The following is a 19,771-nucleotide window of genomic DNA, read 5'->3' as shown; positions in this document are numbered from 1 at the left end:
CTTTGTGGTTGCGTCAGTGGAAAGCGGACGCAGAGTCCAAGCGTAGTGTAGACTCTCTTCCTTTTTCAGGGGATTAGCTCTTCGGTGTTGAATTGGATACGTGGATTTCTAAAGTTACTGCTTTGAAATCCACGCTTCTCCCCTCTGGGGCCCCGCCGGCTAGACTTTCCTACCCGGGGCTGCCTGCCCCCAGTCCTTTTGGGCTAACAGATTTAGATCTAAGGCCAGAGGTGCCTCCAATGCAGATAGAGGCACCAGAGGTAAGACAAGAAAACCTGCAACCTCAGGTTCTCAGGAACAGAGCACCAGTTCAGCTTCCACTAAGGCCTCAGCATGACGGTGCCTACCCACCCTGGGGAGATCTCGAGGTGGGAGCTTGGCTGCGTCACTTCAGTTGCGTCTGGGAAGGCTCCTGCCAGGACACCTGGTTAAAGACCTCATTTCTCAGGGCTACAAGCTGGAGTTCGACGGCGCTCCTCCCCAACGATTTTTCAAATCAAGCTTACCAGCTTTGGAGGATACACGTGTTACGCTGCAACAGGTCATCCTAAAGTTGGTCCAGTCCCAAGTCATTGTTCCAGTGCCACTACGACAACAGGGAAAGGATTACTACTCCAACCTGTTCATGGTACCAAAACCGGATGGTTCGGTAAGGCCCATTTTGATCTAAAATCCTTGAACCCTTACCTAAAGGTTTTCAAGTTCAAGATGGAATCCTTGCGAGCAGTGATTGCGGGCCTGGAAGTTCATGGTCTCACTGGATATAAAGGACGCCTATCTCCATATCCCAACTTGGCCGCCTCACCAGGCTTACCACATGCAACCTCCTTTTGTGCCGCCCACGGCACCCTGAGATTTGAATGTAGTGTTGGAATTTCTACAGTCCTCCTGGTTTGAACCTCTGATGACGGTAGAAGACAAGTACCTCACGTGGAAGACGGTGATGTTACTGGCCCTGGCTTCTTCTAGGCATGTCTCGGAATTGGGGCCCTTGTCATGGAAAAGTCCCTACTTGGTCTTTTACAAGGACAGAGCGGAGCTCAGGACTAGGCAGCAGTTCCTGCCGAAGGTCGTCTCTGCGTTCCATGTAAATCAACCTATTGTGGTTCCGTCAGGTTCTGGCACTTCTGCTCCTCCGGAGGCATTGAATGCTGTGCGAGCCTTGCAGAAAAAGGGTTGCCCTGCTTCTAAGCAGTCCATTGTTCGTTGGCTTCTTAGACTTACTATCCAACAGGCCTATGTGTCGGCAGCTTTAGCTGTTCCACAGTCTCTGAAGGCCCACTCTACAAGATCAGTGGAGTCTTCCTGGGCGGCTGCCCGTCGAGTCTTGGCCTTGCAACTATGCCGAGCTGCTACCTGGTCGTGGAAGAACACCTTTGTGAAGTTCTACAGGTTTGATACCCTGTGTGTGCAGGCGCTGCTGCAGAAGTCTCCGCACATTCCCGCCTGCTCTGGAAGCTTTGGGATGTCCCCATCGTACTAATTCCCTAATATCCCTTATGGATGTTAGAGAAAATAGGATTTTAATTACCAAATCAGTAAACCAGTAAATCCTTTTCTCGTAGTCCATAAGGGATATTGGGCGCCCGTCTCAGTGCGTTGACTTTTCTGCAGGTTTTCTCTTATATGGTTACCTGTTCAGCTGTTGCTGTTTTGTTGCCAGCTGTTGCTGGTCGTTTTATGTTATTGGTGTGCTGGTGTGTGAATCTCACCACTCATCGTTGTTATGTTCTTTCTCTCAAGTATGTCCATTCTCCTTCGGGCACTATTTTACCTATAACTGCCTGTGGGAGGGGGGCATAGAGGGGAGGAGCCAGCACACCCAGTTGAAGAAATTTAAAGTGCACCGCCTCCTTTGGATCCCGTCTTTACCCCATTGTACTAATTCCCCAATATCCCTTATGGACTACGAGAAAAGGATTTACCGGTAGGTAATTAAAATCCTATTATCGTTATTATTATTATTATTTATTAATATAGTGCCACCCATAATGTAGTGCTATACAGAGAATATTTGTCATTCGCATCAGTCCCTGACTCATTGGAGCCTACAGTAAACTGATGTGAAAACAAGGAGAACGTGCAAACTCTACACAGTTAGGGCACTGGTTTTGAATTGCACTCATGACCCTAAATGATATGTAGCAGCAATGCTAACTGCTGTGCCACAAGTGCTGCTAAGTCCTGTGTCATCTTGAATAGCATTATATCAGACATGTTATATTATTATCTACCGTACTTATATGTTATCTATTGGAAAGCGAATTAATATGAGTCCAAATTATAGAATATTACATATTTGAATGAAACCAGCAGACATATTTACCAATTGTCGGGTTTTAGACCTAATAATTATTTGCGGCAATAAGGAATGATGTACCTGCCAAATGTATTAAAATACGGAACACATCCCTGCAATGTGTAAGCAGTGAAATGATTGCTAAAGCGATCACATCACTTCTCCTTCAAGACCCCGCAGCACTACTGCACACGTGCGGCCTGCTGACCACGCATATACCGGCGGCCATTGCTGGGGAGGGTTCCTACAGAACCATCTCCGAGTAATTTCTGTGATCTGTAGCCCATAGGCTGCAACTACTATCACATTCCGGAGCTTGGTAAATCCGACAGCCTAGCAGCCCCGATAGAGGGTGCTGCTTCTGTTGTCGGAAATGGAGGTATATCAGAAATATACAGTATCGGAGATATATGCTGCAGTTCCACCTTAGTATATTTGGAGGGTCCTTAATATTTTTACTACTCATTTTTGGGCAAAATTGATAAATAGGCCCCTGAAGCTTTTTTTTTTACCTCCTACAATTGACAGTATATTTCTGTTCTCTTCTGTGTTGTCAGGATGAGAATATCCCAGTAACCACCCACAAGCTGGCTCTCACCATGCTTATTAAGCTGGTGAAATCGTTAGGTTGCGCATATGGCTGTGGAGAGGGCCACCGGGGGCTGTCTGGAGATCGCCTAAGGAACCAGGTATATTATATGGTAAAGTAAGAGCCTAGTGGAACATGAAGTAATTAATTTGTATCTGCTTTCATTAGTGTTTCCCACTGTCGCTTCATGAATTGTTTTGGCAAAACTTGCCATATGTGCAGGTCCTGCCTTTAAGCTGCCAATAAAGATTTATTGCCACCTAGTGGTGAAATGCCTAACTGCATGTTTTTCACTTTTTTTTCAGGCACAAAGCTGTCTTACCAAGCTATATAAACTGGATAAAGTGCAGTTCCGGCAGACAATGAAAGATTATGTTAACAAGGATTCGCTAAATAATGTAGTGGACTTTCTCCACGCCCTTCTGGGATTTTGCATGGAACCAGTTACTGATAGTAAGATAAATTTATGATTGGTTCTATATCAATTTAGCACAATAACATATGGAGTAAATGTGTATCTTCATGGTTCTATTCTACGGAATAAGGCAGGTAAAGTGTTTCCGCAAAGAGAAATAAAACATCAATGAACCCTGTACTACTGCCCAAGCTATATTTATTGTAATCTGCCAATGTGTATCTGATTTAAAATAGCATTTTAATAGCTTAATCAAATCCATTGATGCACATGATATACAGATGGGTCCACGGTTATCTTGACTAGTTTTCTGTGCCTAGTCACAACATGATTTATTAGCATAAACCCTTCATCTATTGTTCTCAACTGCAATACAATACAGAGAACAATACAACAGGGGATTAAGTCATTACAGCAGGGGATTAAGTCAGACTGGCCAGTCTCAGTTAATCCTATTAAAGGCCCATATAGACGGGAGAGATGTGTGCTGAGCGTACTGCTCAGCACACATCTCTCCCGCCGCTCAGCACAGTGCGATGTGTGCTGAGTGATGCGGGGGAGGACGGTGGGCCGCTCATTTCACCCAACGGGTGAAATGAGCGACGTGCTAGATTGGCCTGCATGCAAGCCAATCTATCTCCGGCGATAGCGATGTGCGGGGCCACGCATCGCTATCGCTGAGGGGGGTACACACGAGTGATCTGTGCTTAAAATCTAAGCAATCTAGTCAGATTGCTTAGATTTTAAGCATGGATCTCTCCGTGAGTACCCCCTTATAGGTCAAGATAAATGTGGACCCATCTGTACCAATGAATATTATTTCTGTTTGATAAACACCAAACAGTACATAAGTAAATAATACTCAATGTCTTGTTGTTCTTGGGTTAATTGCCCGGGGCTTTACAATTACAGCCCGCGGTAAGTTCATTGCACATTTCTGTTCACACCCACCTGATGTGCAAACAGAAATCCACAGTAAGTATGGCTTTCGGGTTGTTACCGCAGCTCCCCGGGAGCGGTTGACCCATAGCGCTGGGCATGTAACCTGGAATTTATGGGTTACCGCACTAGAAAACAGGTTGCTAATTTAAGCTGCAGCGGTGAGGTGAGTCCCACGGCTAATTGAATTCCCCAAAATTTTCAATCTGTTTGGTGTATGCTTTAAGGCAGTGGTGGGGAACCTTCTGGCCCTCCAGCTGTTGTTGGACTACACATACCAGCATGTCCTGCTACAGTTTTGCTATTTGGCCATGCTAAAACGGTTGCAGGGCATGCTGGGATGTGTAGTTCAGCAATAGCTGGAGGGACGCAGGTTTCCTTCCCCTGCTTTAAGGATTTAAAGTATTCTTGACATTTTAACACATTCAATATCTTTTCCTTTCTTAAGTATGCAGATCAGTCTGTAGGACCAGGCCATAAAAAGACATGGTAGAATATACAGATGTGTCCTCATACATATTTGCTTTAATGGCGCCAAACACCCCGTCATGACACACCATGTCCCGTGTGAGACTAGCGCCAGGCATCTTTTTTTCTGAAAATGTATATTAGTCGCCCCCGTTTTCTTGGAGGGGAGAGCCAAGGGTCGTCTTGGCGTTGCAGTGCCCGCTTCCGTTGGCCAGCTATGTATGCCGATGCTTACTCACCTGGCTGTCTGCATGGATCATCAGTCACACACAGGTATACAAGTGTCACATTCTAGGCAAAAAAGACGCCCGACGCTAATTGAGTTGCATGGGATCTGCCAGCTCACTCACGTCAGGCATCTCCCGCTGTGTGGCGTAATGAGGTTAGAGGTACGAGGACACATCTGTATAGTAATTAAAAAAGGACACTAAAAATAAGAGTAATTAAAGATTTTCAATGAAGCCATTTAGATTGCCTAACGAAGAGCACCTGAAAGTGGAGGTGCAAAGGATAAGTATGAAATAAATTAAAAAGATGGTTATGTGACCTTCATATCATATAGAGGCATATATCGCAACCCTGGAAGTCTTGGCAGCGGGACATACTGCCTTATCTGTATTGGGTGCAGGTTGTGCACTGCATACGGGCCCATGAGACAAAGAGGGCCCACAATTGCCCTTCAAAAATCCAGGCCTCACATCACTAATGTGTTATGTTGCACCTTCCACTATCTAACGCACCCTTCCTACTTCCACTCCTCTCCTTCCAACACAACCCTGCCTTTGTCACTTAGGGGGACATTTACTAAGCAGTGATAAAAGTGGAGAAGTGAGCCAGTGAAGGAGTTGCCCATGGCAACCAATCAGCATTGACGTAACATTTCTAATTTGCATACTATAAAAGTTTACAGAGCAGATGATTGCTTGCTAAGGGCTACTTCTCCACTGGCTCACTTCTCTACTTTTATCACTGCTTAGTACATGTCCCCTTTAGTAACGTGCATAGCAGTCTCCCACAACATCTGTACAATCATCTCATTGAATCCTTACAGCTGCTGTGAGCTTTCTAATGATCGGATTGGCTACTCCTAGAACTGAGGACATGTCAGCTGAGCGGGTGTGGGAAAAAAGGTCTACATAAATTAGATATCGTGTCAAAAAGATGACCCATATGTACATGCATTAGGACGACAGGGTTAAAAAGTCGACATGGAAATGGTCGACAAGTTTTTTTTAAAGGTTTTTTGGGTGTCATTTTCTATGTATCATCACATGACCACAATGAATACAAACGTATACACTCGCAGCAAGAAAGTTTGTATGTAATATGTATGACGCTGTTCAGTGTTGGTCACTGTGTGAGTGGTGTGTGCATATATGACATGCAGTCGTAAGGTAACTGGTAACAAGGAAAAAAAGGTCAATTCATTTACGCAATTCAAGATGAAACGTTAGGTAATGGGAGGCAAGGGAGGTCAAATCATTTCACATTTATGCAATTTGAAAGTAAGGGGGTCATTCCGAGTTGATCGTAGCTGTGCTAAATTTAGTACAGCTGCGATCAGGCACTCAGACATGCGGGGGGATGCCCAGCACACGGCTAGTCCGCCCCGCATGTCAGTGCCACCCTCCCTTCCCCCGTAGAAGTGCAAAAGCATCGCACAGCGGCGATGCTTTTGCATTTCAGGAGTTCCTCCCGGCCAGCGCAGTTCCTGTGGCTGGTCGGGAGAACCTCTTCGCTGCCCAGGTTGCAGCGGCTGCGTGTGACGTCACGCAGCCGCCGCCGCCCACCCCTTCAACGATTCGGCCACGCCTGCGTTGGCCGTACCGCGCCCCCTAAACGGGGGCTTAACGTTGCCGTTCAGCCCCGTCCCACCCTGCGACCGCCTCTGCCTGTCAATCAGGCAGAGGCGATCGCTAGGCAACGACGGCCTTAGGCCGTCTGGCATGAGCCTGCGCACTGTGGTGCCAGCGCATGCGCAGTACTGACCCGATCGCACAGCTGCGATAAACTGCAGTGTGCGATCGGGTCAGAATGACCCTCTACATTTATTGAATAAAAAAAAGCACACTTGGTGCCCGCAGGATGTCTGTGTACAAAAAATGAAAGTTACAAGTGAAGAGCTGGAGTGCTGGGGATATTCTTAATATTCTTAATACCCACAAGGTGGCGACACTGGATTAGCACAGAACTTCAGAGAGAGATATTTAGCATATTTAGGCAATAAAAAGTACCCAGTATACCCTGCATAGGCTCCTAGGCATAAACCAGATGGGATGTTGTCCAGGGTCCAGCGGTGTGTAGTCCAAATGGTGCAGGTAAGTAGGGCCAGCGCGTTTCGAGACCTCCAGTGTCTCTTCCTCAAAGCTTTGCTATGCTTTTTATTGCCCAAATATTCAAAATATGTCTCTCTGAATTGTTTATATAGGAATAGACCTTTTTTCCTTGTTACCAATTACCTTACGACTGCATGTCATACTGTATATGCACACACCACTCACACAGTGACCAACACTGAGCAGCGCCATACGTATGACATACAAACTTTCCTTCTGTATCTGTCAGGGTGACTAGGGTACCCACATGTCATATTTGGCTTGCTGAAGTTTAGAGAAGCACCTGAGTATATCCCATACCAGGGCCATAACTAGTGTGGGGGGGGGGGGGGGGGCGCTAAGGGGGCCATACACCCACAACCAGGGCCGTACTGGCCATCTGGCACTTCTGGCACATGCCAAAGGGCCGATGGGCAGGTGGGCCAATCCGGTCCCCCAGAGAGCTGGGAAGGGTGCGAGCAGCGCAGCCTCCTGCTCTGTGCTTCAGCCACCCCCACCAGTCTCCATGGAAATGGGGCGTGCCACGAGTTCACGCCCATGGACTCGCAGCGCGCCCCCGCCCCCAGCAAGTGTCGCCATGGTAACGGGGGCGTGCCACGAGTCCACGCCCCCATGACTCGTGGCACCCCCCCATACATCTTGGCGCCGTGCCCCCGTGACATGCGCGTGCACCCCCGTGACGAGCGCGCGTGCACGGTCATGAATGCCTGGGCCGATTTAGAGCCCCAGTCCGTCGCTGCCCACAACAGTATACCCTCGCAGGCTTTCTCCACCCTACACACTTCAGCACGGTTTCTCGCTCCTCTACCGCTGCAGCGCAGCACAGGTTACTATTCCCAGTCGTAGTCCACATGGATGGTAAATCAAGCAAAAGTTGAATAAAATGTGAAACGCCCCCCCAAAAAACTATATATATATGTGTCGACCATTGCCATGTCGCCTCTTTGAATCTGTCCACCTTTTGACACTGTCAACATAATGCAGGTTGACCAAATGGTATCAGCCTATTGACTGTCTATCTAGACACTATCATCCGGGTACCCAGTGGAGCAGGACATGAAGAACACAATAATACAACAAGGTGTTATGACCAGAGTCAAAGGCACATTAATATGCATTAAACAATACTGTATAAATTATATATTCTATAAATAAATGAATTAATTCAGATTATCTAGGCAATAACCAGTTTAGTGGCATACATCATCATCATTATCATCATCATTGTCATCATCATCATCGTCGTTCAACATACAGCCTGAAGTCAGATAGCATGATGATGTGAGATCCATCACTCTAGACAGATAATATATGTATATTCAACATGATGTATTAGTAGATGGAGGTACATTGCAGTAGGTTAGGAATTGTCCACTTACTTGAAGACAGCAAAGGTTATATTTACTAATAAGCAGTATAAATGAAAGTCACCTAATAGATGTAGATTGCAGACTTCTGTCTTGAACATTATGGAGATGTCCTTAAAGCAGATTGAACAATAATTTCATTGGTTTTTATTGGAAAGCCTCCCTCACGAGAATTTTGTAATTAGTTACTATGTCCTGTTTATGTCTCTGTACAGACAGGGCTGGATTTGGGAATAACTTTGCCACAATGGACAACAAGTCCCCATCTCAGGGCGTGGAGGGGATCATTGTAAGCTCCATGTTTAAGTCACTGATTACGCGATGTGCATCAACCACACACGAGCTGCACAGCGCTGAGAACCTGGTAAAGTTATATCATAATACCTAACATGTTTCCATACATCATCAAATCTAGCGTGTTTTCATGCATCATCATACCTAGCATGTTTCCATACATCATAACTAGCATGTTTCCATACATCATCATACCTAGCGTGTTTTCATACATCATACCTAGTGTATTTCCATACATCCTCATACTTAGCGTGTTTCTATACATCATCATACCTAACATGTTTCTATACATCATCATACCTAGCATGTTTCCATACATCCTCATACCTAGCGTGTTTCAATACATCCTCATACCTAACATGTTTCTATACATCATCATACCTAGCATGTTTCCATACATCCTCATACCTAGTGTGTTTCTATACATCCTCATACCTAGCATGTTTCTATACATCATCATACCTAGCATGTTTCCATACATCATAACTAGCATGTTTCCATATATCCTCATACCTAGCGTGTTTCCATACATCATCAAACCTAGCGTGTTTTCATGCATCATCATACCTAGCATGTTTCCATACATCATAACTAGCATGTTTCCATACATCATCATACCTAGCGTGTTTTCATACATCATACCTAGTGTATTTCCATACATCCTCATTCTTAGCGTGTTTCTATACATCATCATACCTAGCGTGTTTCCATACATCATCAAACCTAGCGTGTTTTCATACATCATCATACCTAACATGTTTCCATACATCATCAAACCTAGTGTGTTTTCATACATCATCATACCTAGCATGTTTCCATACATCATAACTAGCATGTTTCCATACATCATCATACCTAGTGTGTTTCCATACATCATCATACCTAGCGTGTTTCCATACATCATCATACCTAGCGTGTTCCCTTACATTATTATACCTAGTGTGTTTCCATACATCATCATACCTAACATGTTTCCATACATCATCATACCTAGCATGTTTCCATACATCATCAAACCTAGCGTGTTTCCATACATCATCTTTCCTAGCGTGTTTCCATACATCATAACTAGCATGTTTCCATACATCATCATACCTAGTGTATTTCCATACATCATCAAACCTAGTGTGTTTTCATACATCATCATACCTAGCATGTTTCCATACATCATACCTAGCATGTTTCCATACATCATCATACCTAGTGTGTTTCCATACATCACATACCTAGCGTGTTTCCATACATCATCATACCTAGCATGTTTCCATACATCATCATACCTAGTGTGTTTCCATACATCATCATACCTAGCGTGTTTCCATACATCATCATACCTAGCATGTTTCCATACATCATCATACCTAGTGTGTTTCCATACATCATCATACCTAGCGTGTTTCCATACATCATCATACCTAGCATGTTTCCATACATCATCATACCTAGCATGTTTCCATACATCATCATACCTAGTGTGTTTTCATACATCATCATACCTAGCATGTTTCCATACATCATAACTAGCATGTTTCCATACATCATCATACCTAGTGTGTTTCCATACATCATCATACCTAGCGTGTTTCCATACATCATCATACCTAGCATGTTCCCTTACATTATTATACCTAGTGTGTTTCCATACATCATCATACCTAACATGTTTCCATACATCATCAAACCTAGTGTGTTTCCATACATCATCATACCTAGCATGTTTCCATACATCATCAAACCTAGTGTGTTTTCATACATCATCATACCTAGCATGTTTTCATACATCATAACTAGCATGTTTCCATACATCATCATACCTAGTGTGTTTCCATACATCAAACCTAGTGTGTTTTCATACATCATCATACCTAGCATGTTTCCATACATCATACCTAGCATGTTTCCATACATCATCATACCTAGTGTGTTTCCATACATCATCATACCTAGCGTGTTTCCATAGATCATCATACCTAGCATGTTTCCATACATCATCATACCTAGCGTGTTTCCATACATCATCATACCTAGCATGTTTCCATACATCATCATACCTAGTTTGTTTTCATACATCATCATACCTAGCATGTTTCCATACATCATCATACCTAGCATGTTTCCATACATCATCATACCTAGCGTGTTTCCATACATCATCATACCTAGCATGTTTCCATACATCATCATACCTAGTGTGTTTCCATACATCATCATACCTAGCATGTTTCCATACATCATCATACCTAGTGTGTTTCCATACATCATCATACCTAGCGTGTTTCCATACATCATCATACCTAGCATGTTTCCATACATCATCATACCTAGCGTGTTTCCATACATCATCATACCTAGCGTGTTTCCATACATCATCATACCTAGTTTGTTTCCATACATCATCATACCTAGCGTGTTTCCATACATCATCATACCTAGCGTGTTTCCATACATCATCATACCTAGCGTGTTTCCATACATCATCATACCTAGCGTGTTTCCATACATCATCATACCTAGGGCCATATTCAATTAGCAGTGATAACGGACTTTTCACGTGAAAAGTCCGGTTTTCGGGTGAAAAACCGGACTTTTCACGTGAAATGCAATTACAGCCTATTCAATTATCCTGGAAAATTTATCGGTGATCATGTTTTCACTAATTTCACTTCACCTTCTCTGAAGCAGGTGAAAAGTTGGGAAAAGTCACTATTTTAAGGTAAAAATGTTTGGATATGGTACAGAACTCCTGGGACACCCCCCTTTATGACTAATTAGGCACGTTGAAGTTTTTAATTATTTTTAATTGGCCAATAATGACATGTCATTTTTGGGGTGAAAAAGTAAAAAGTGATGGAAATTGGGGTTCAAGGTATGGGACAGGTATATTGGGGTGCTTTATGAGTGGGGCAGGTGTTTTTTAGGCTTGCAGATGGGAGTAATCGGTCTGTTTCCACTTTTTTTTTTAAAGTACCCTAAAATGACCCAAATATATACTTATACCCATTTTCATGTACCCAAAATTTAATGAGAGCATTTATTTTGCTAAAAAAAAATTGCTTTCTATAATTTTTTTGCATTTTTAAAAAAATGCATATAACAGCCATTTCACACAATTTAAGTCCCCAAAAACGCTCTAATGTGATATCTAACACACTTCTCTTCTGTTTTCCTATGTTAGTTTTGCATTTTTTGGGGTACATGCTGATTTCCCCATTTTCACCTGCACTTTTCACTGCAAGAATTTTCACGTGAAACCCGGTCGGAATTGAATAGGTCGAAAAACGGAGCGTTTTCGCGGCAATTTTCGGCCGATTGCCGCAAAAAAAATTTCGGGCACAAAATTGCTGCGAATTTGCGGATAATTGAATATCCCCCCTAGTGTGTTTCCATACATCATCGTACCTAGCGTGTTTCCATACATCATCATACCTAGCATGTTTCCATACATCATCATACCTAGTGTGTTTCCATACATCATCATACCTAGTGTGTTTCCATACATCATCATACCTAGCGTGTTTCCATACATCATCATACCTAGCATGTTTCCATACATCATCATACCTAGCATGTTTCCATACATCATAACTAGCATGTTTCCATATATCATCATACCTAGCGTGTTTCCATACATCATCATACATAGCGTGTTTCATACATCATCATACCTAGTGTATTGCCATACATCATCATACCTAGTGTATTGCCATACATCATCATACCTAGCGTATTTCCATTCATCATCATACCTAGCATGTTTCTATACATCATAACTAGCATGTTTGCATACATCATCATACCTAGCGTGTTTCCATACATCATCATACATAGCGTGTTTCCATACATCATCATACCTAGCATGTTTCCATACATCATCATACCTAGCATGTTTCCATACATCATAACTAGCATGTTTCCATACATCATCATACCTAGCGTGTTTCCATACATCATCATACATAGCGTGTTTCATACATCATCATACCTAGTGTATTGCCATACATCATCATACCTAGTGTATTGCCATACATCATCATACCTAGCGTATTTCCATACATCATCATACCTAGCGTATTTCCATACATCATCATACCTAGCATGTTTCCACACATCATATTACCTAGCATGATCCCATACATCATCATACCTAGCATGTTCCCATATATCATCATACCTAGTGTGTTCCCATACATCATCATACCTAGCTTTTTTCCATACATCATCATACCTAGCATGTTTCCATACATCATCATACCTAGCATGTTTCCATACATCATAACTAGCATGTTTCCATACATCATCGTACCTAGCGTGTTTCCATACATTATCATACATAGCGTGTTTCATACATCATACCTAGTGTATTGCCATACATCATCATACCTAGCGTATTTCCATACATCATCATACCTAGCGGATTTCCATACATCATCATACCTAGCATGTTTCCACACATCATCTTACCTAGCATGTTCCCATACATCATCATACCTAGCATGTTCCCATACATCATCATACCTAGTGTGTTCCCATACATCATCATACCTAGCTTTTTTCCATACATCATCAAACCTAGCATGTTTCCATACATCATCATACCTAGCATGTTTCCATACATCATCATACCTGGCATGTTTCCATAAATCATCATGCCTAGCATGTTTCCATACATCATCATACCTATCATGTTTCCATACATCATCATACCTAGTGTGTTTCCATACATCATCATGCCTAGCATGTTTCCATGCACCATCATAACTAGCGTGTTTCCATACATCATCATAACTAGCATGTTTCCATACATCATCATAACTAGCGTGTTTCCATATATCATCATACCTAGCATGTTTCCATACATCATCATACCTAGCATGTTTCCATAATTCATCATACCTAGCATGTTTCCATACAACATCATACTTAACATGTTTCATAGATCATCATACCTAGCGTTTTTCCATACATCATCATACCTAGCATGTTTCCATAAATCATCGTACCTAGTACAGATGTAGCCACCTTTATCTTGACTGGCTGAGGCGTTTGTCCCGATCGAGCATACGCAGCGTCCCGGGGTGTAGGGAGGCGCGCCTAGTCACAGAGAGGCGTACCTAATCGCACGGAGAGCGTTTGGCATTACCTTTACATGTAATACCTGTGATCATCCACCAGATGTCGCTTTTTACAATCACCACTGCGCATGCGTGTGGTCTCCCGTAAAATACAATACTGAAATATATAATAAGGACTACTTTACTAAGGCGTCTCATTACACTGCATACAGTAAATACTTATTACGCTGCATTATTTAATACAGTAAATACTCATTACGCTGCGTTATTTAATACAGTATATACGGTACAGATGCAAATAGTACAGCATACAGTATATGATTCATCTACAGTACTTTATGAATATGTGAGCGTCCAAGTCCCGCAGACAAAACAACATAAAACCAGTAGTGTATACTGTCGCAAATGGACGTGTTAGAAGTTCACTATTGCCTCTTGAGATTAGGAATTTTGTACAGTATGTTAGCATCCTAATCCCGTAGCCATTACAGCATAATCAAAACCAATGGATTTATTCATCTGTCTGCGGCGAAGTGGTGAAGTGTTCCGCTTCCTATACTCATAGTCCCGGGTTCGATTCCTAAAGTACAAATGCATGTTAGTTTTTACCAGACACCTTATTATTATTTTTATTCACATAAACCAGGGCAAAGCTGCAGGAGCGGTTCTACTGTTGAGGTTCTATGCTCCGTACAGTACACATACAATTCTGTAGCAGAGTAGACTCAATAGAAATGGCTACCACCTATGACTCCTTGCCCCATGGAGGCCCTAGGCTACAGAGCAAGTAGCAGTCCAGATTTTGCAGGCTATGGGGCAATGCTGAAGGAACGTCACAATCCCCTAGCTAAAATACACAGGGGCGATAGGAATAAGTGAGGTCTATGCACATTACGGTACACCGGACTCGATCGCATAGCACACTGGCAAAATGGCCACTGCCCCTGAACCCCCACCATGTGGCAGGCAGCGATCGGATATGGAGTGAGAGATGGTATAAGTTTTGCAGGCTACGGTGGTGCAATGCTGAAGGAGCGTCACAATCCCCTAGCCAAAATACACAGGGGCGATAGAGATAAGTGAGGTCTATGCACATTACGTTACACCGGGCTCGATCGCATAGCAAACTGACAAAACACAAGTTTTACATAAAGCAGGGCAAAGCTGCAGGAGAGTTTCTGCTGTCAAGGTTCTATGCACTGTACGGTACACATACAATTCTATAGCAGGGCAAACTCAATTGAAATGGCTACCGCCTGTGACTCCTAGCTCCATGGAGGCACTCGGCTATGGAGCAAGTAACAGCACAGATTTTGCAGGCTACGGGGCAATGCTGAAGGAGCGTCCGAATCCCCTAGCTAAAATACACAGGGGTGATAGTGATAAGCAAGGTCAATGCACATAACGATACACCGCAAAGTTCCCATGGTTTTGATTATGCCTTTTCTTTGAACACGGTATTTTCCACTGCCTCGCCCTACCCCCATCCCACTTTCCCCTTCCCCCCTGGGAGCCTGCTAAGTACATGCAGTAGACAGGGAGGGAGTTCCGATCAGGTTACAAGACATGTGCAACAGTATACTACTGTATGTAGGAAAATCCCCCGCCCACTCTGATTTATGTGAAACCTGTGTGCACCCTTCCATTGAATGTATAACAAAGAAAAATAATAATAAAGTGAATGTCACGGGAACATATAAAAAAAAGGTTGGCACTTTGGGACTCTCAGCGTGGGAGGTGGAAGCCTTCATCGCTAGGTTGGTATGGAAGGGGAGACAATTAGCTACCGGAGGGTACCAACCCCAAGTTTCTGTGACCCCCACAAGGCTCATGCCAAGCGTCGGAACCCATGGTGGGTCTGAAATAACGGTCCCATTATAGTCTATGGGAAAATGGGTTCACTTTGCGTACTGATATCTCTGGTTCTGGGTGTGCCAGAGACTCAAGACTGGTACCATGCAAAAGAGGAGACTCTTGGCTTTCGGGGCAGACCAACCACTAGTTTATGTGACACTGGGAAGGGAAACGGGAAGCAACCGTGTTTCGGGTCCCCTCCAGTTGTCCGCCTAACTTGCACAGGATGCAGGGTTTCTGGCTAGATAGGAAATACTGTACAGAAATGCTAAGCATGGTAATTTGACATCCAGGAACATAGGGAGGAGATTTTATCTCTCTCCATTATACTTAGAAAATTACACTTGCCACTGTACGTTACAAGCTGTTCGTGCTAATTAGTACACTAGTAGAACATACTGTACAGAGATACTAAGGACAGTGATTTGGCATCCACGAACTTAGGGAGGAGCTTTAATCTCTCTCCATTGTAATCTTTCTAAGTATAATGGAGAGAGATAAAAGCTGCTCCCTAAGTTCCTGGGTGCCAAATTACAGTCTTTAGTATCTCTGCATTCTAAGTTCTACTAGTGTACTAATTAGCATGAACAGCTTGTAACGTACAGCGGAAAGTTTCATATTTCTATGTATAATGGAGAGAGATAAAAGCTCCTCTGTAAGTTCCTAGATGCCAAATCACCGTCCTAGTATCTCTGTAAAGTATGTTTTACTAGTGTACTAATTAGCACAAACAGCTTTTAACTGAATGCCAAATCACCGCACTTAGTATCTTTGTACAGTATGTCCTATTAGGGTACTAATTAGCACGAACAGCTTGTAACTTACATGGCAGGTTTAATCTTTCTATGTATAATGGAGAGAGATAAAAGCTCCTCAGTAAGTTCCTGGATGCCAAATCACTGTACTTAGTATCTCTGTACAGTATGTTCTATTAGGGTAATAATTAGCTGTTCGTGCTAACTAGTACCCTAATAGAAAATACTATACAGAGATACTAAAGACAGTGATTTGGCAACCAGGAACTTATGGAGGAGCTATTATCTCTCTACATTATACATAGAAAGATCAAACCTGCCACTGTACGTTACAAGCTGCTCGTGCTAATTAGTACACTAGAAGAACATGCTGTACAGAGATACTACGGACAGTGATTTGGCATCCACGAACTTAGGGAGGAGCTTTTATCTCTCTCCATTATACTTAGAAAGATTACAATGGAGAGAGATAAAAGCTCCTCCCTAAGTTCCTGGATGTCAAATCACTGTACTTAGTATCTCTGTACAGTATGTACTACTAGTGTACAAATTAGCACGAACAGCTTGTAACGTACAGTGGCAAGTTTAACCTTTCTATGTATAATATAGAGAGATAAAAGCTCCTCCCCAAGTTCCTGGTTGCCAAATCACTGTCCTTAGTATCTCTGTATAGTATTTTCTATTAGGGTACTAATTAGCACGAACAGCTTTTAACTGAATGCCAAATCACCGTACTTAGTATCTCTGTACAGTAAGTTCTATTAGGGTACTAATTAGCACGGACAGCTTGTAACGTACAGCGACAAGTTTAATCTTTCTATGTTAAATGGAGAGAGATAAAAGCTCCTCTGGAAGTTCCCAGATGCCAAATCACCATCCTTAGTATCTCTGTACAGTATGTTCTACTAGTGTACTAATTAGCACAAACAGCTTTTAACTGTATGCCAAATCACCATACTTAGTATCTCTGTACAGTATGTTCTATTAGGGTACTAATGAGCACGAACAGCTTGTAACGTACAGCGGCAAGTTTAATCTTTCTATGTATAATGGAGAGAGATAAAAGCTCCTCAGTAAGTTCCTGGATGCCAAATCACCGTACTTAGTAACTCTGTACAGTATGTTCTATTAGGGTACTAATTAGCTGTTTGTGCTAATTAGTACCCTAATAGAAAATACTATGCAGAGATACTAAGGACGGTGATTTGGCAACCAGGAACTTAGGGAGGAGCTTTTATCTCTCTATATTATACAAAGAAAGATTTAACTTGCCACTGTACGCTACAAGCTGTTCGTGCTAATTAGTACACTAGTAGAACATACTGTACAGAGATACTAAGTACGGTGATTTGGCATCTAGTAACTTACAGAGGAGCTTTTATCTCTCCATTATACATAGAAAGATTAAACTTGCCACTGTACATTACAACCTGTTCGTTCTAATTTGTACACTAGTATAACATACTGTACAGAGATACTAAGGACAGTGATTTGGCATCCACGAACTTAGGGAGGAGCTTTAATCTCTATCCATTGTAATCTTTCTAAGTATAATGGAGAGAGATAAAAACTCCTCCCTAACTTCCTGGATGCCAAATTACCATCCTTAATATCTCTGTACTCTGTTCTACTAGTGTACTGATTAGCACGAACAGCTTGTAACGTAGAGTGGCAAGTTTAATCTTTCTATGTATAATGGAGAGAGATAAAAGCTCCTCTGTAAGTTCCTAGATGCCAAATCAACGTCCTTAGTATCTCTGTACAGTATGTTCTACTAGTGTATTAATTAGCACGAACAGCTTGTAACGTACAGTGGCAAGTTTAACCTTTCTATATATAATATAGAGAGATAAAAGCTCCTCCCTAAGTTCCTGGTTGCCAAATCACTGTCCTTAGTATCTCTGTACAGTATGTTCTACTAGTGTACTAATTAGCACAAACAGCTTGTAATGTACAGCGGCAAGTTTAATCTTTCTATGTATAATGGAGAGAGATAAAAGCTCCTCAGTAAGTTCCTGGATGCCAAATCACCGTACTTAGTAACTCTGTACAGTATGTTCTATTAGGGTACTAATTAGCTGTTTGTGCTAATTAGTACCCTAATAAAAAATACTATGCAGAGATACTAAGGACGGTGATTTGGCAACCAGGAATTTAGGGAGGAGCTTTTATCTCTCTATATTATACAAAGAAAGATTAAACTTGCCACTGTACGCTACAAGCTGTTCGTGCTAATTAGTACACTAGTAGAACATACTGTACAGAGATACTAAGGACAGTGATTTGGCATCTAGTAACATACAGAGGAGCTTTTATATCTCCAGTATACATAGAAAGATTAAACTTGCCACTGTACGTTACAACCTGTTCGTGCTAATTTGTACACTAGTATAACATACTGTACAGAGATACTAAGGACAGTGATTTGGCATCCACGAACTTAGGGAGGAGCTTTAATCTCTATCCATTGTAATCTTTCTAAGTATAATGGAGAGAGATAAAAACTCCTCCCTAACTTCCTGGATGCCAAATTACCATCCTTAGTATCTCTGTACTCTATGTTCTACTAGTGTACTAATTAGCACGAACAGCTTGTAACGTAGAGTGGCAAGTTTAATCTTTCAATGTATAATGGAGAGAGATTAAAGCTCCTCTGTAAATTCCTAGATGCCAAATCAACGTCCTTAGTATCTCTGTACAGTATGTTCTACTAGTGTATTAGCACGAACAGCTTGTAACGTACAGTGGCAAGTTTAACCTTTCTATATATAATATAGAGAGATAAAAGCTCCTCCCTAAGTTCCTGGTTGCCAAATCACTGTCCTTAGTATCTCTGTACAGTATGTTCTACTAGTGTACTAATTAGCACAAACAGCTTGTAACGTACAGCGGTAAGTTTAATCTTTCTATGTATAATGGAGAGAGATAAAAGCTCCTCAGTAAGTTCCTGGATGCCAAATCACCGTACTTAGTAACTCTGTACAGTATGTTCTATTAGGGTACTAATTAGCTGTTTGTGCTAATTAGTACCCTAATAGAAAATACTATGCAGAAATACTAAGGATGGTGATTTGGCAACCAGGAACTTAGGGAGGAGCTTTTATCTCTCTATATTATACAAAGAAAGATTAAACTTGCCACTGTACGTTACAAGCTGTTCGTGCTAATTAGTACACTAGTAGAACATACTGTACAGAGATAATAAGGACGGTGATTTGGCATCCAGTTAAAAGCTGTTTATGCTAATTAGTACACTAGTATAACATACTGTACAGAGGTACTAAGGACGGTGACTTGGCATCCAGGAACTTACTGAGGAGCTTTGATCTCTCCATTATACATAGAAAAATTAAACTTGCCACTGTACTTTACAAGCTGTTCAT

General features: G+C 42.3%; 1 protein-coding gene across 23 annotated transcripts in view; it reads left to right on the top strand.

Moving 5' to 3' along the window:
• Positions 1 to 19,771, top strand: part of UNC80 (unc-80 homolog, NALCN channel complex subunit) — a 366,195-nt gene that overhangs the window by 51,200 nt on the left and 295,224 nt on the right. For all 23 annotated transcript variants that reach the window (XM_063933120.1, XM_063933105.1, XM_063933107.1 and 20 more), the window contains exons 14-16: positions 2,857 to 2,988; positions 3,194 to 3,341; positions 8,629 to 8,777. In XM_063933120.1, coding sequence (XP_063789190.1) covers positions 2,857 to 2,988; positions 3,194 to 3,341; positions 8,629 to 8,777 — 429 coding nt within the window. The remainder of the gene's footprint in view (positions 1 to 2,856; positions 2,989 to 3,193; positions 3,342 to 8,628; positions 8,778 to 19,771) is intronic.

Source organism: Pseudophryne corroboree, chromosome 7 (assembly GCF_028390025.1).
Source record: "Pseudophryne corroboree isolate aPseCor3 chromosome 7, aPseCor3.hap2, whole genome shotgun sequence".
In the NCBI taxonomy this organism is placed as follows: domain Eukaryota; kingdom Metazoa; phylum Chordata; class Amphibia; order Anura; family Myobatrachidae; genus Pseudophryne; species Pseudophryne corroboree.
The sequence above is the reverse complement of the archived record's forward strand: the minus strand, read 5'-3'. Positions and strand labels throughout refer to the sequence as shown.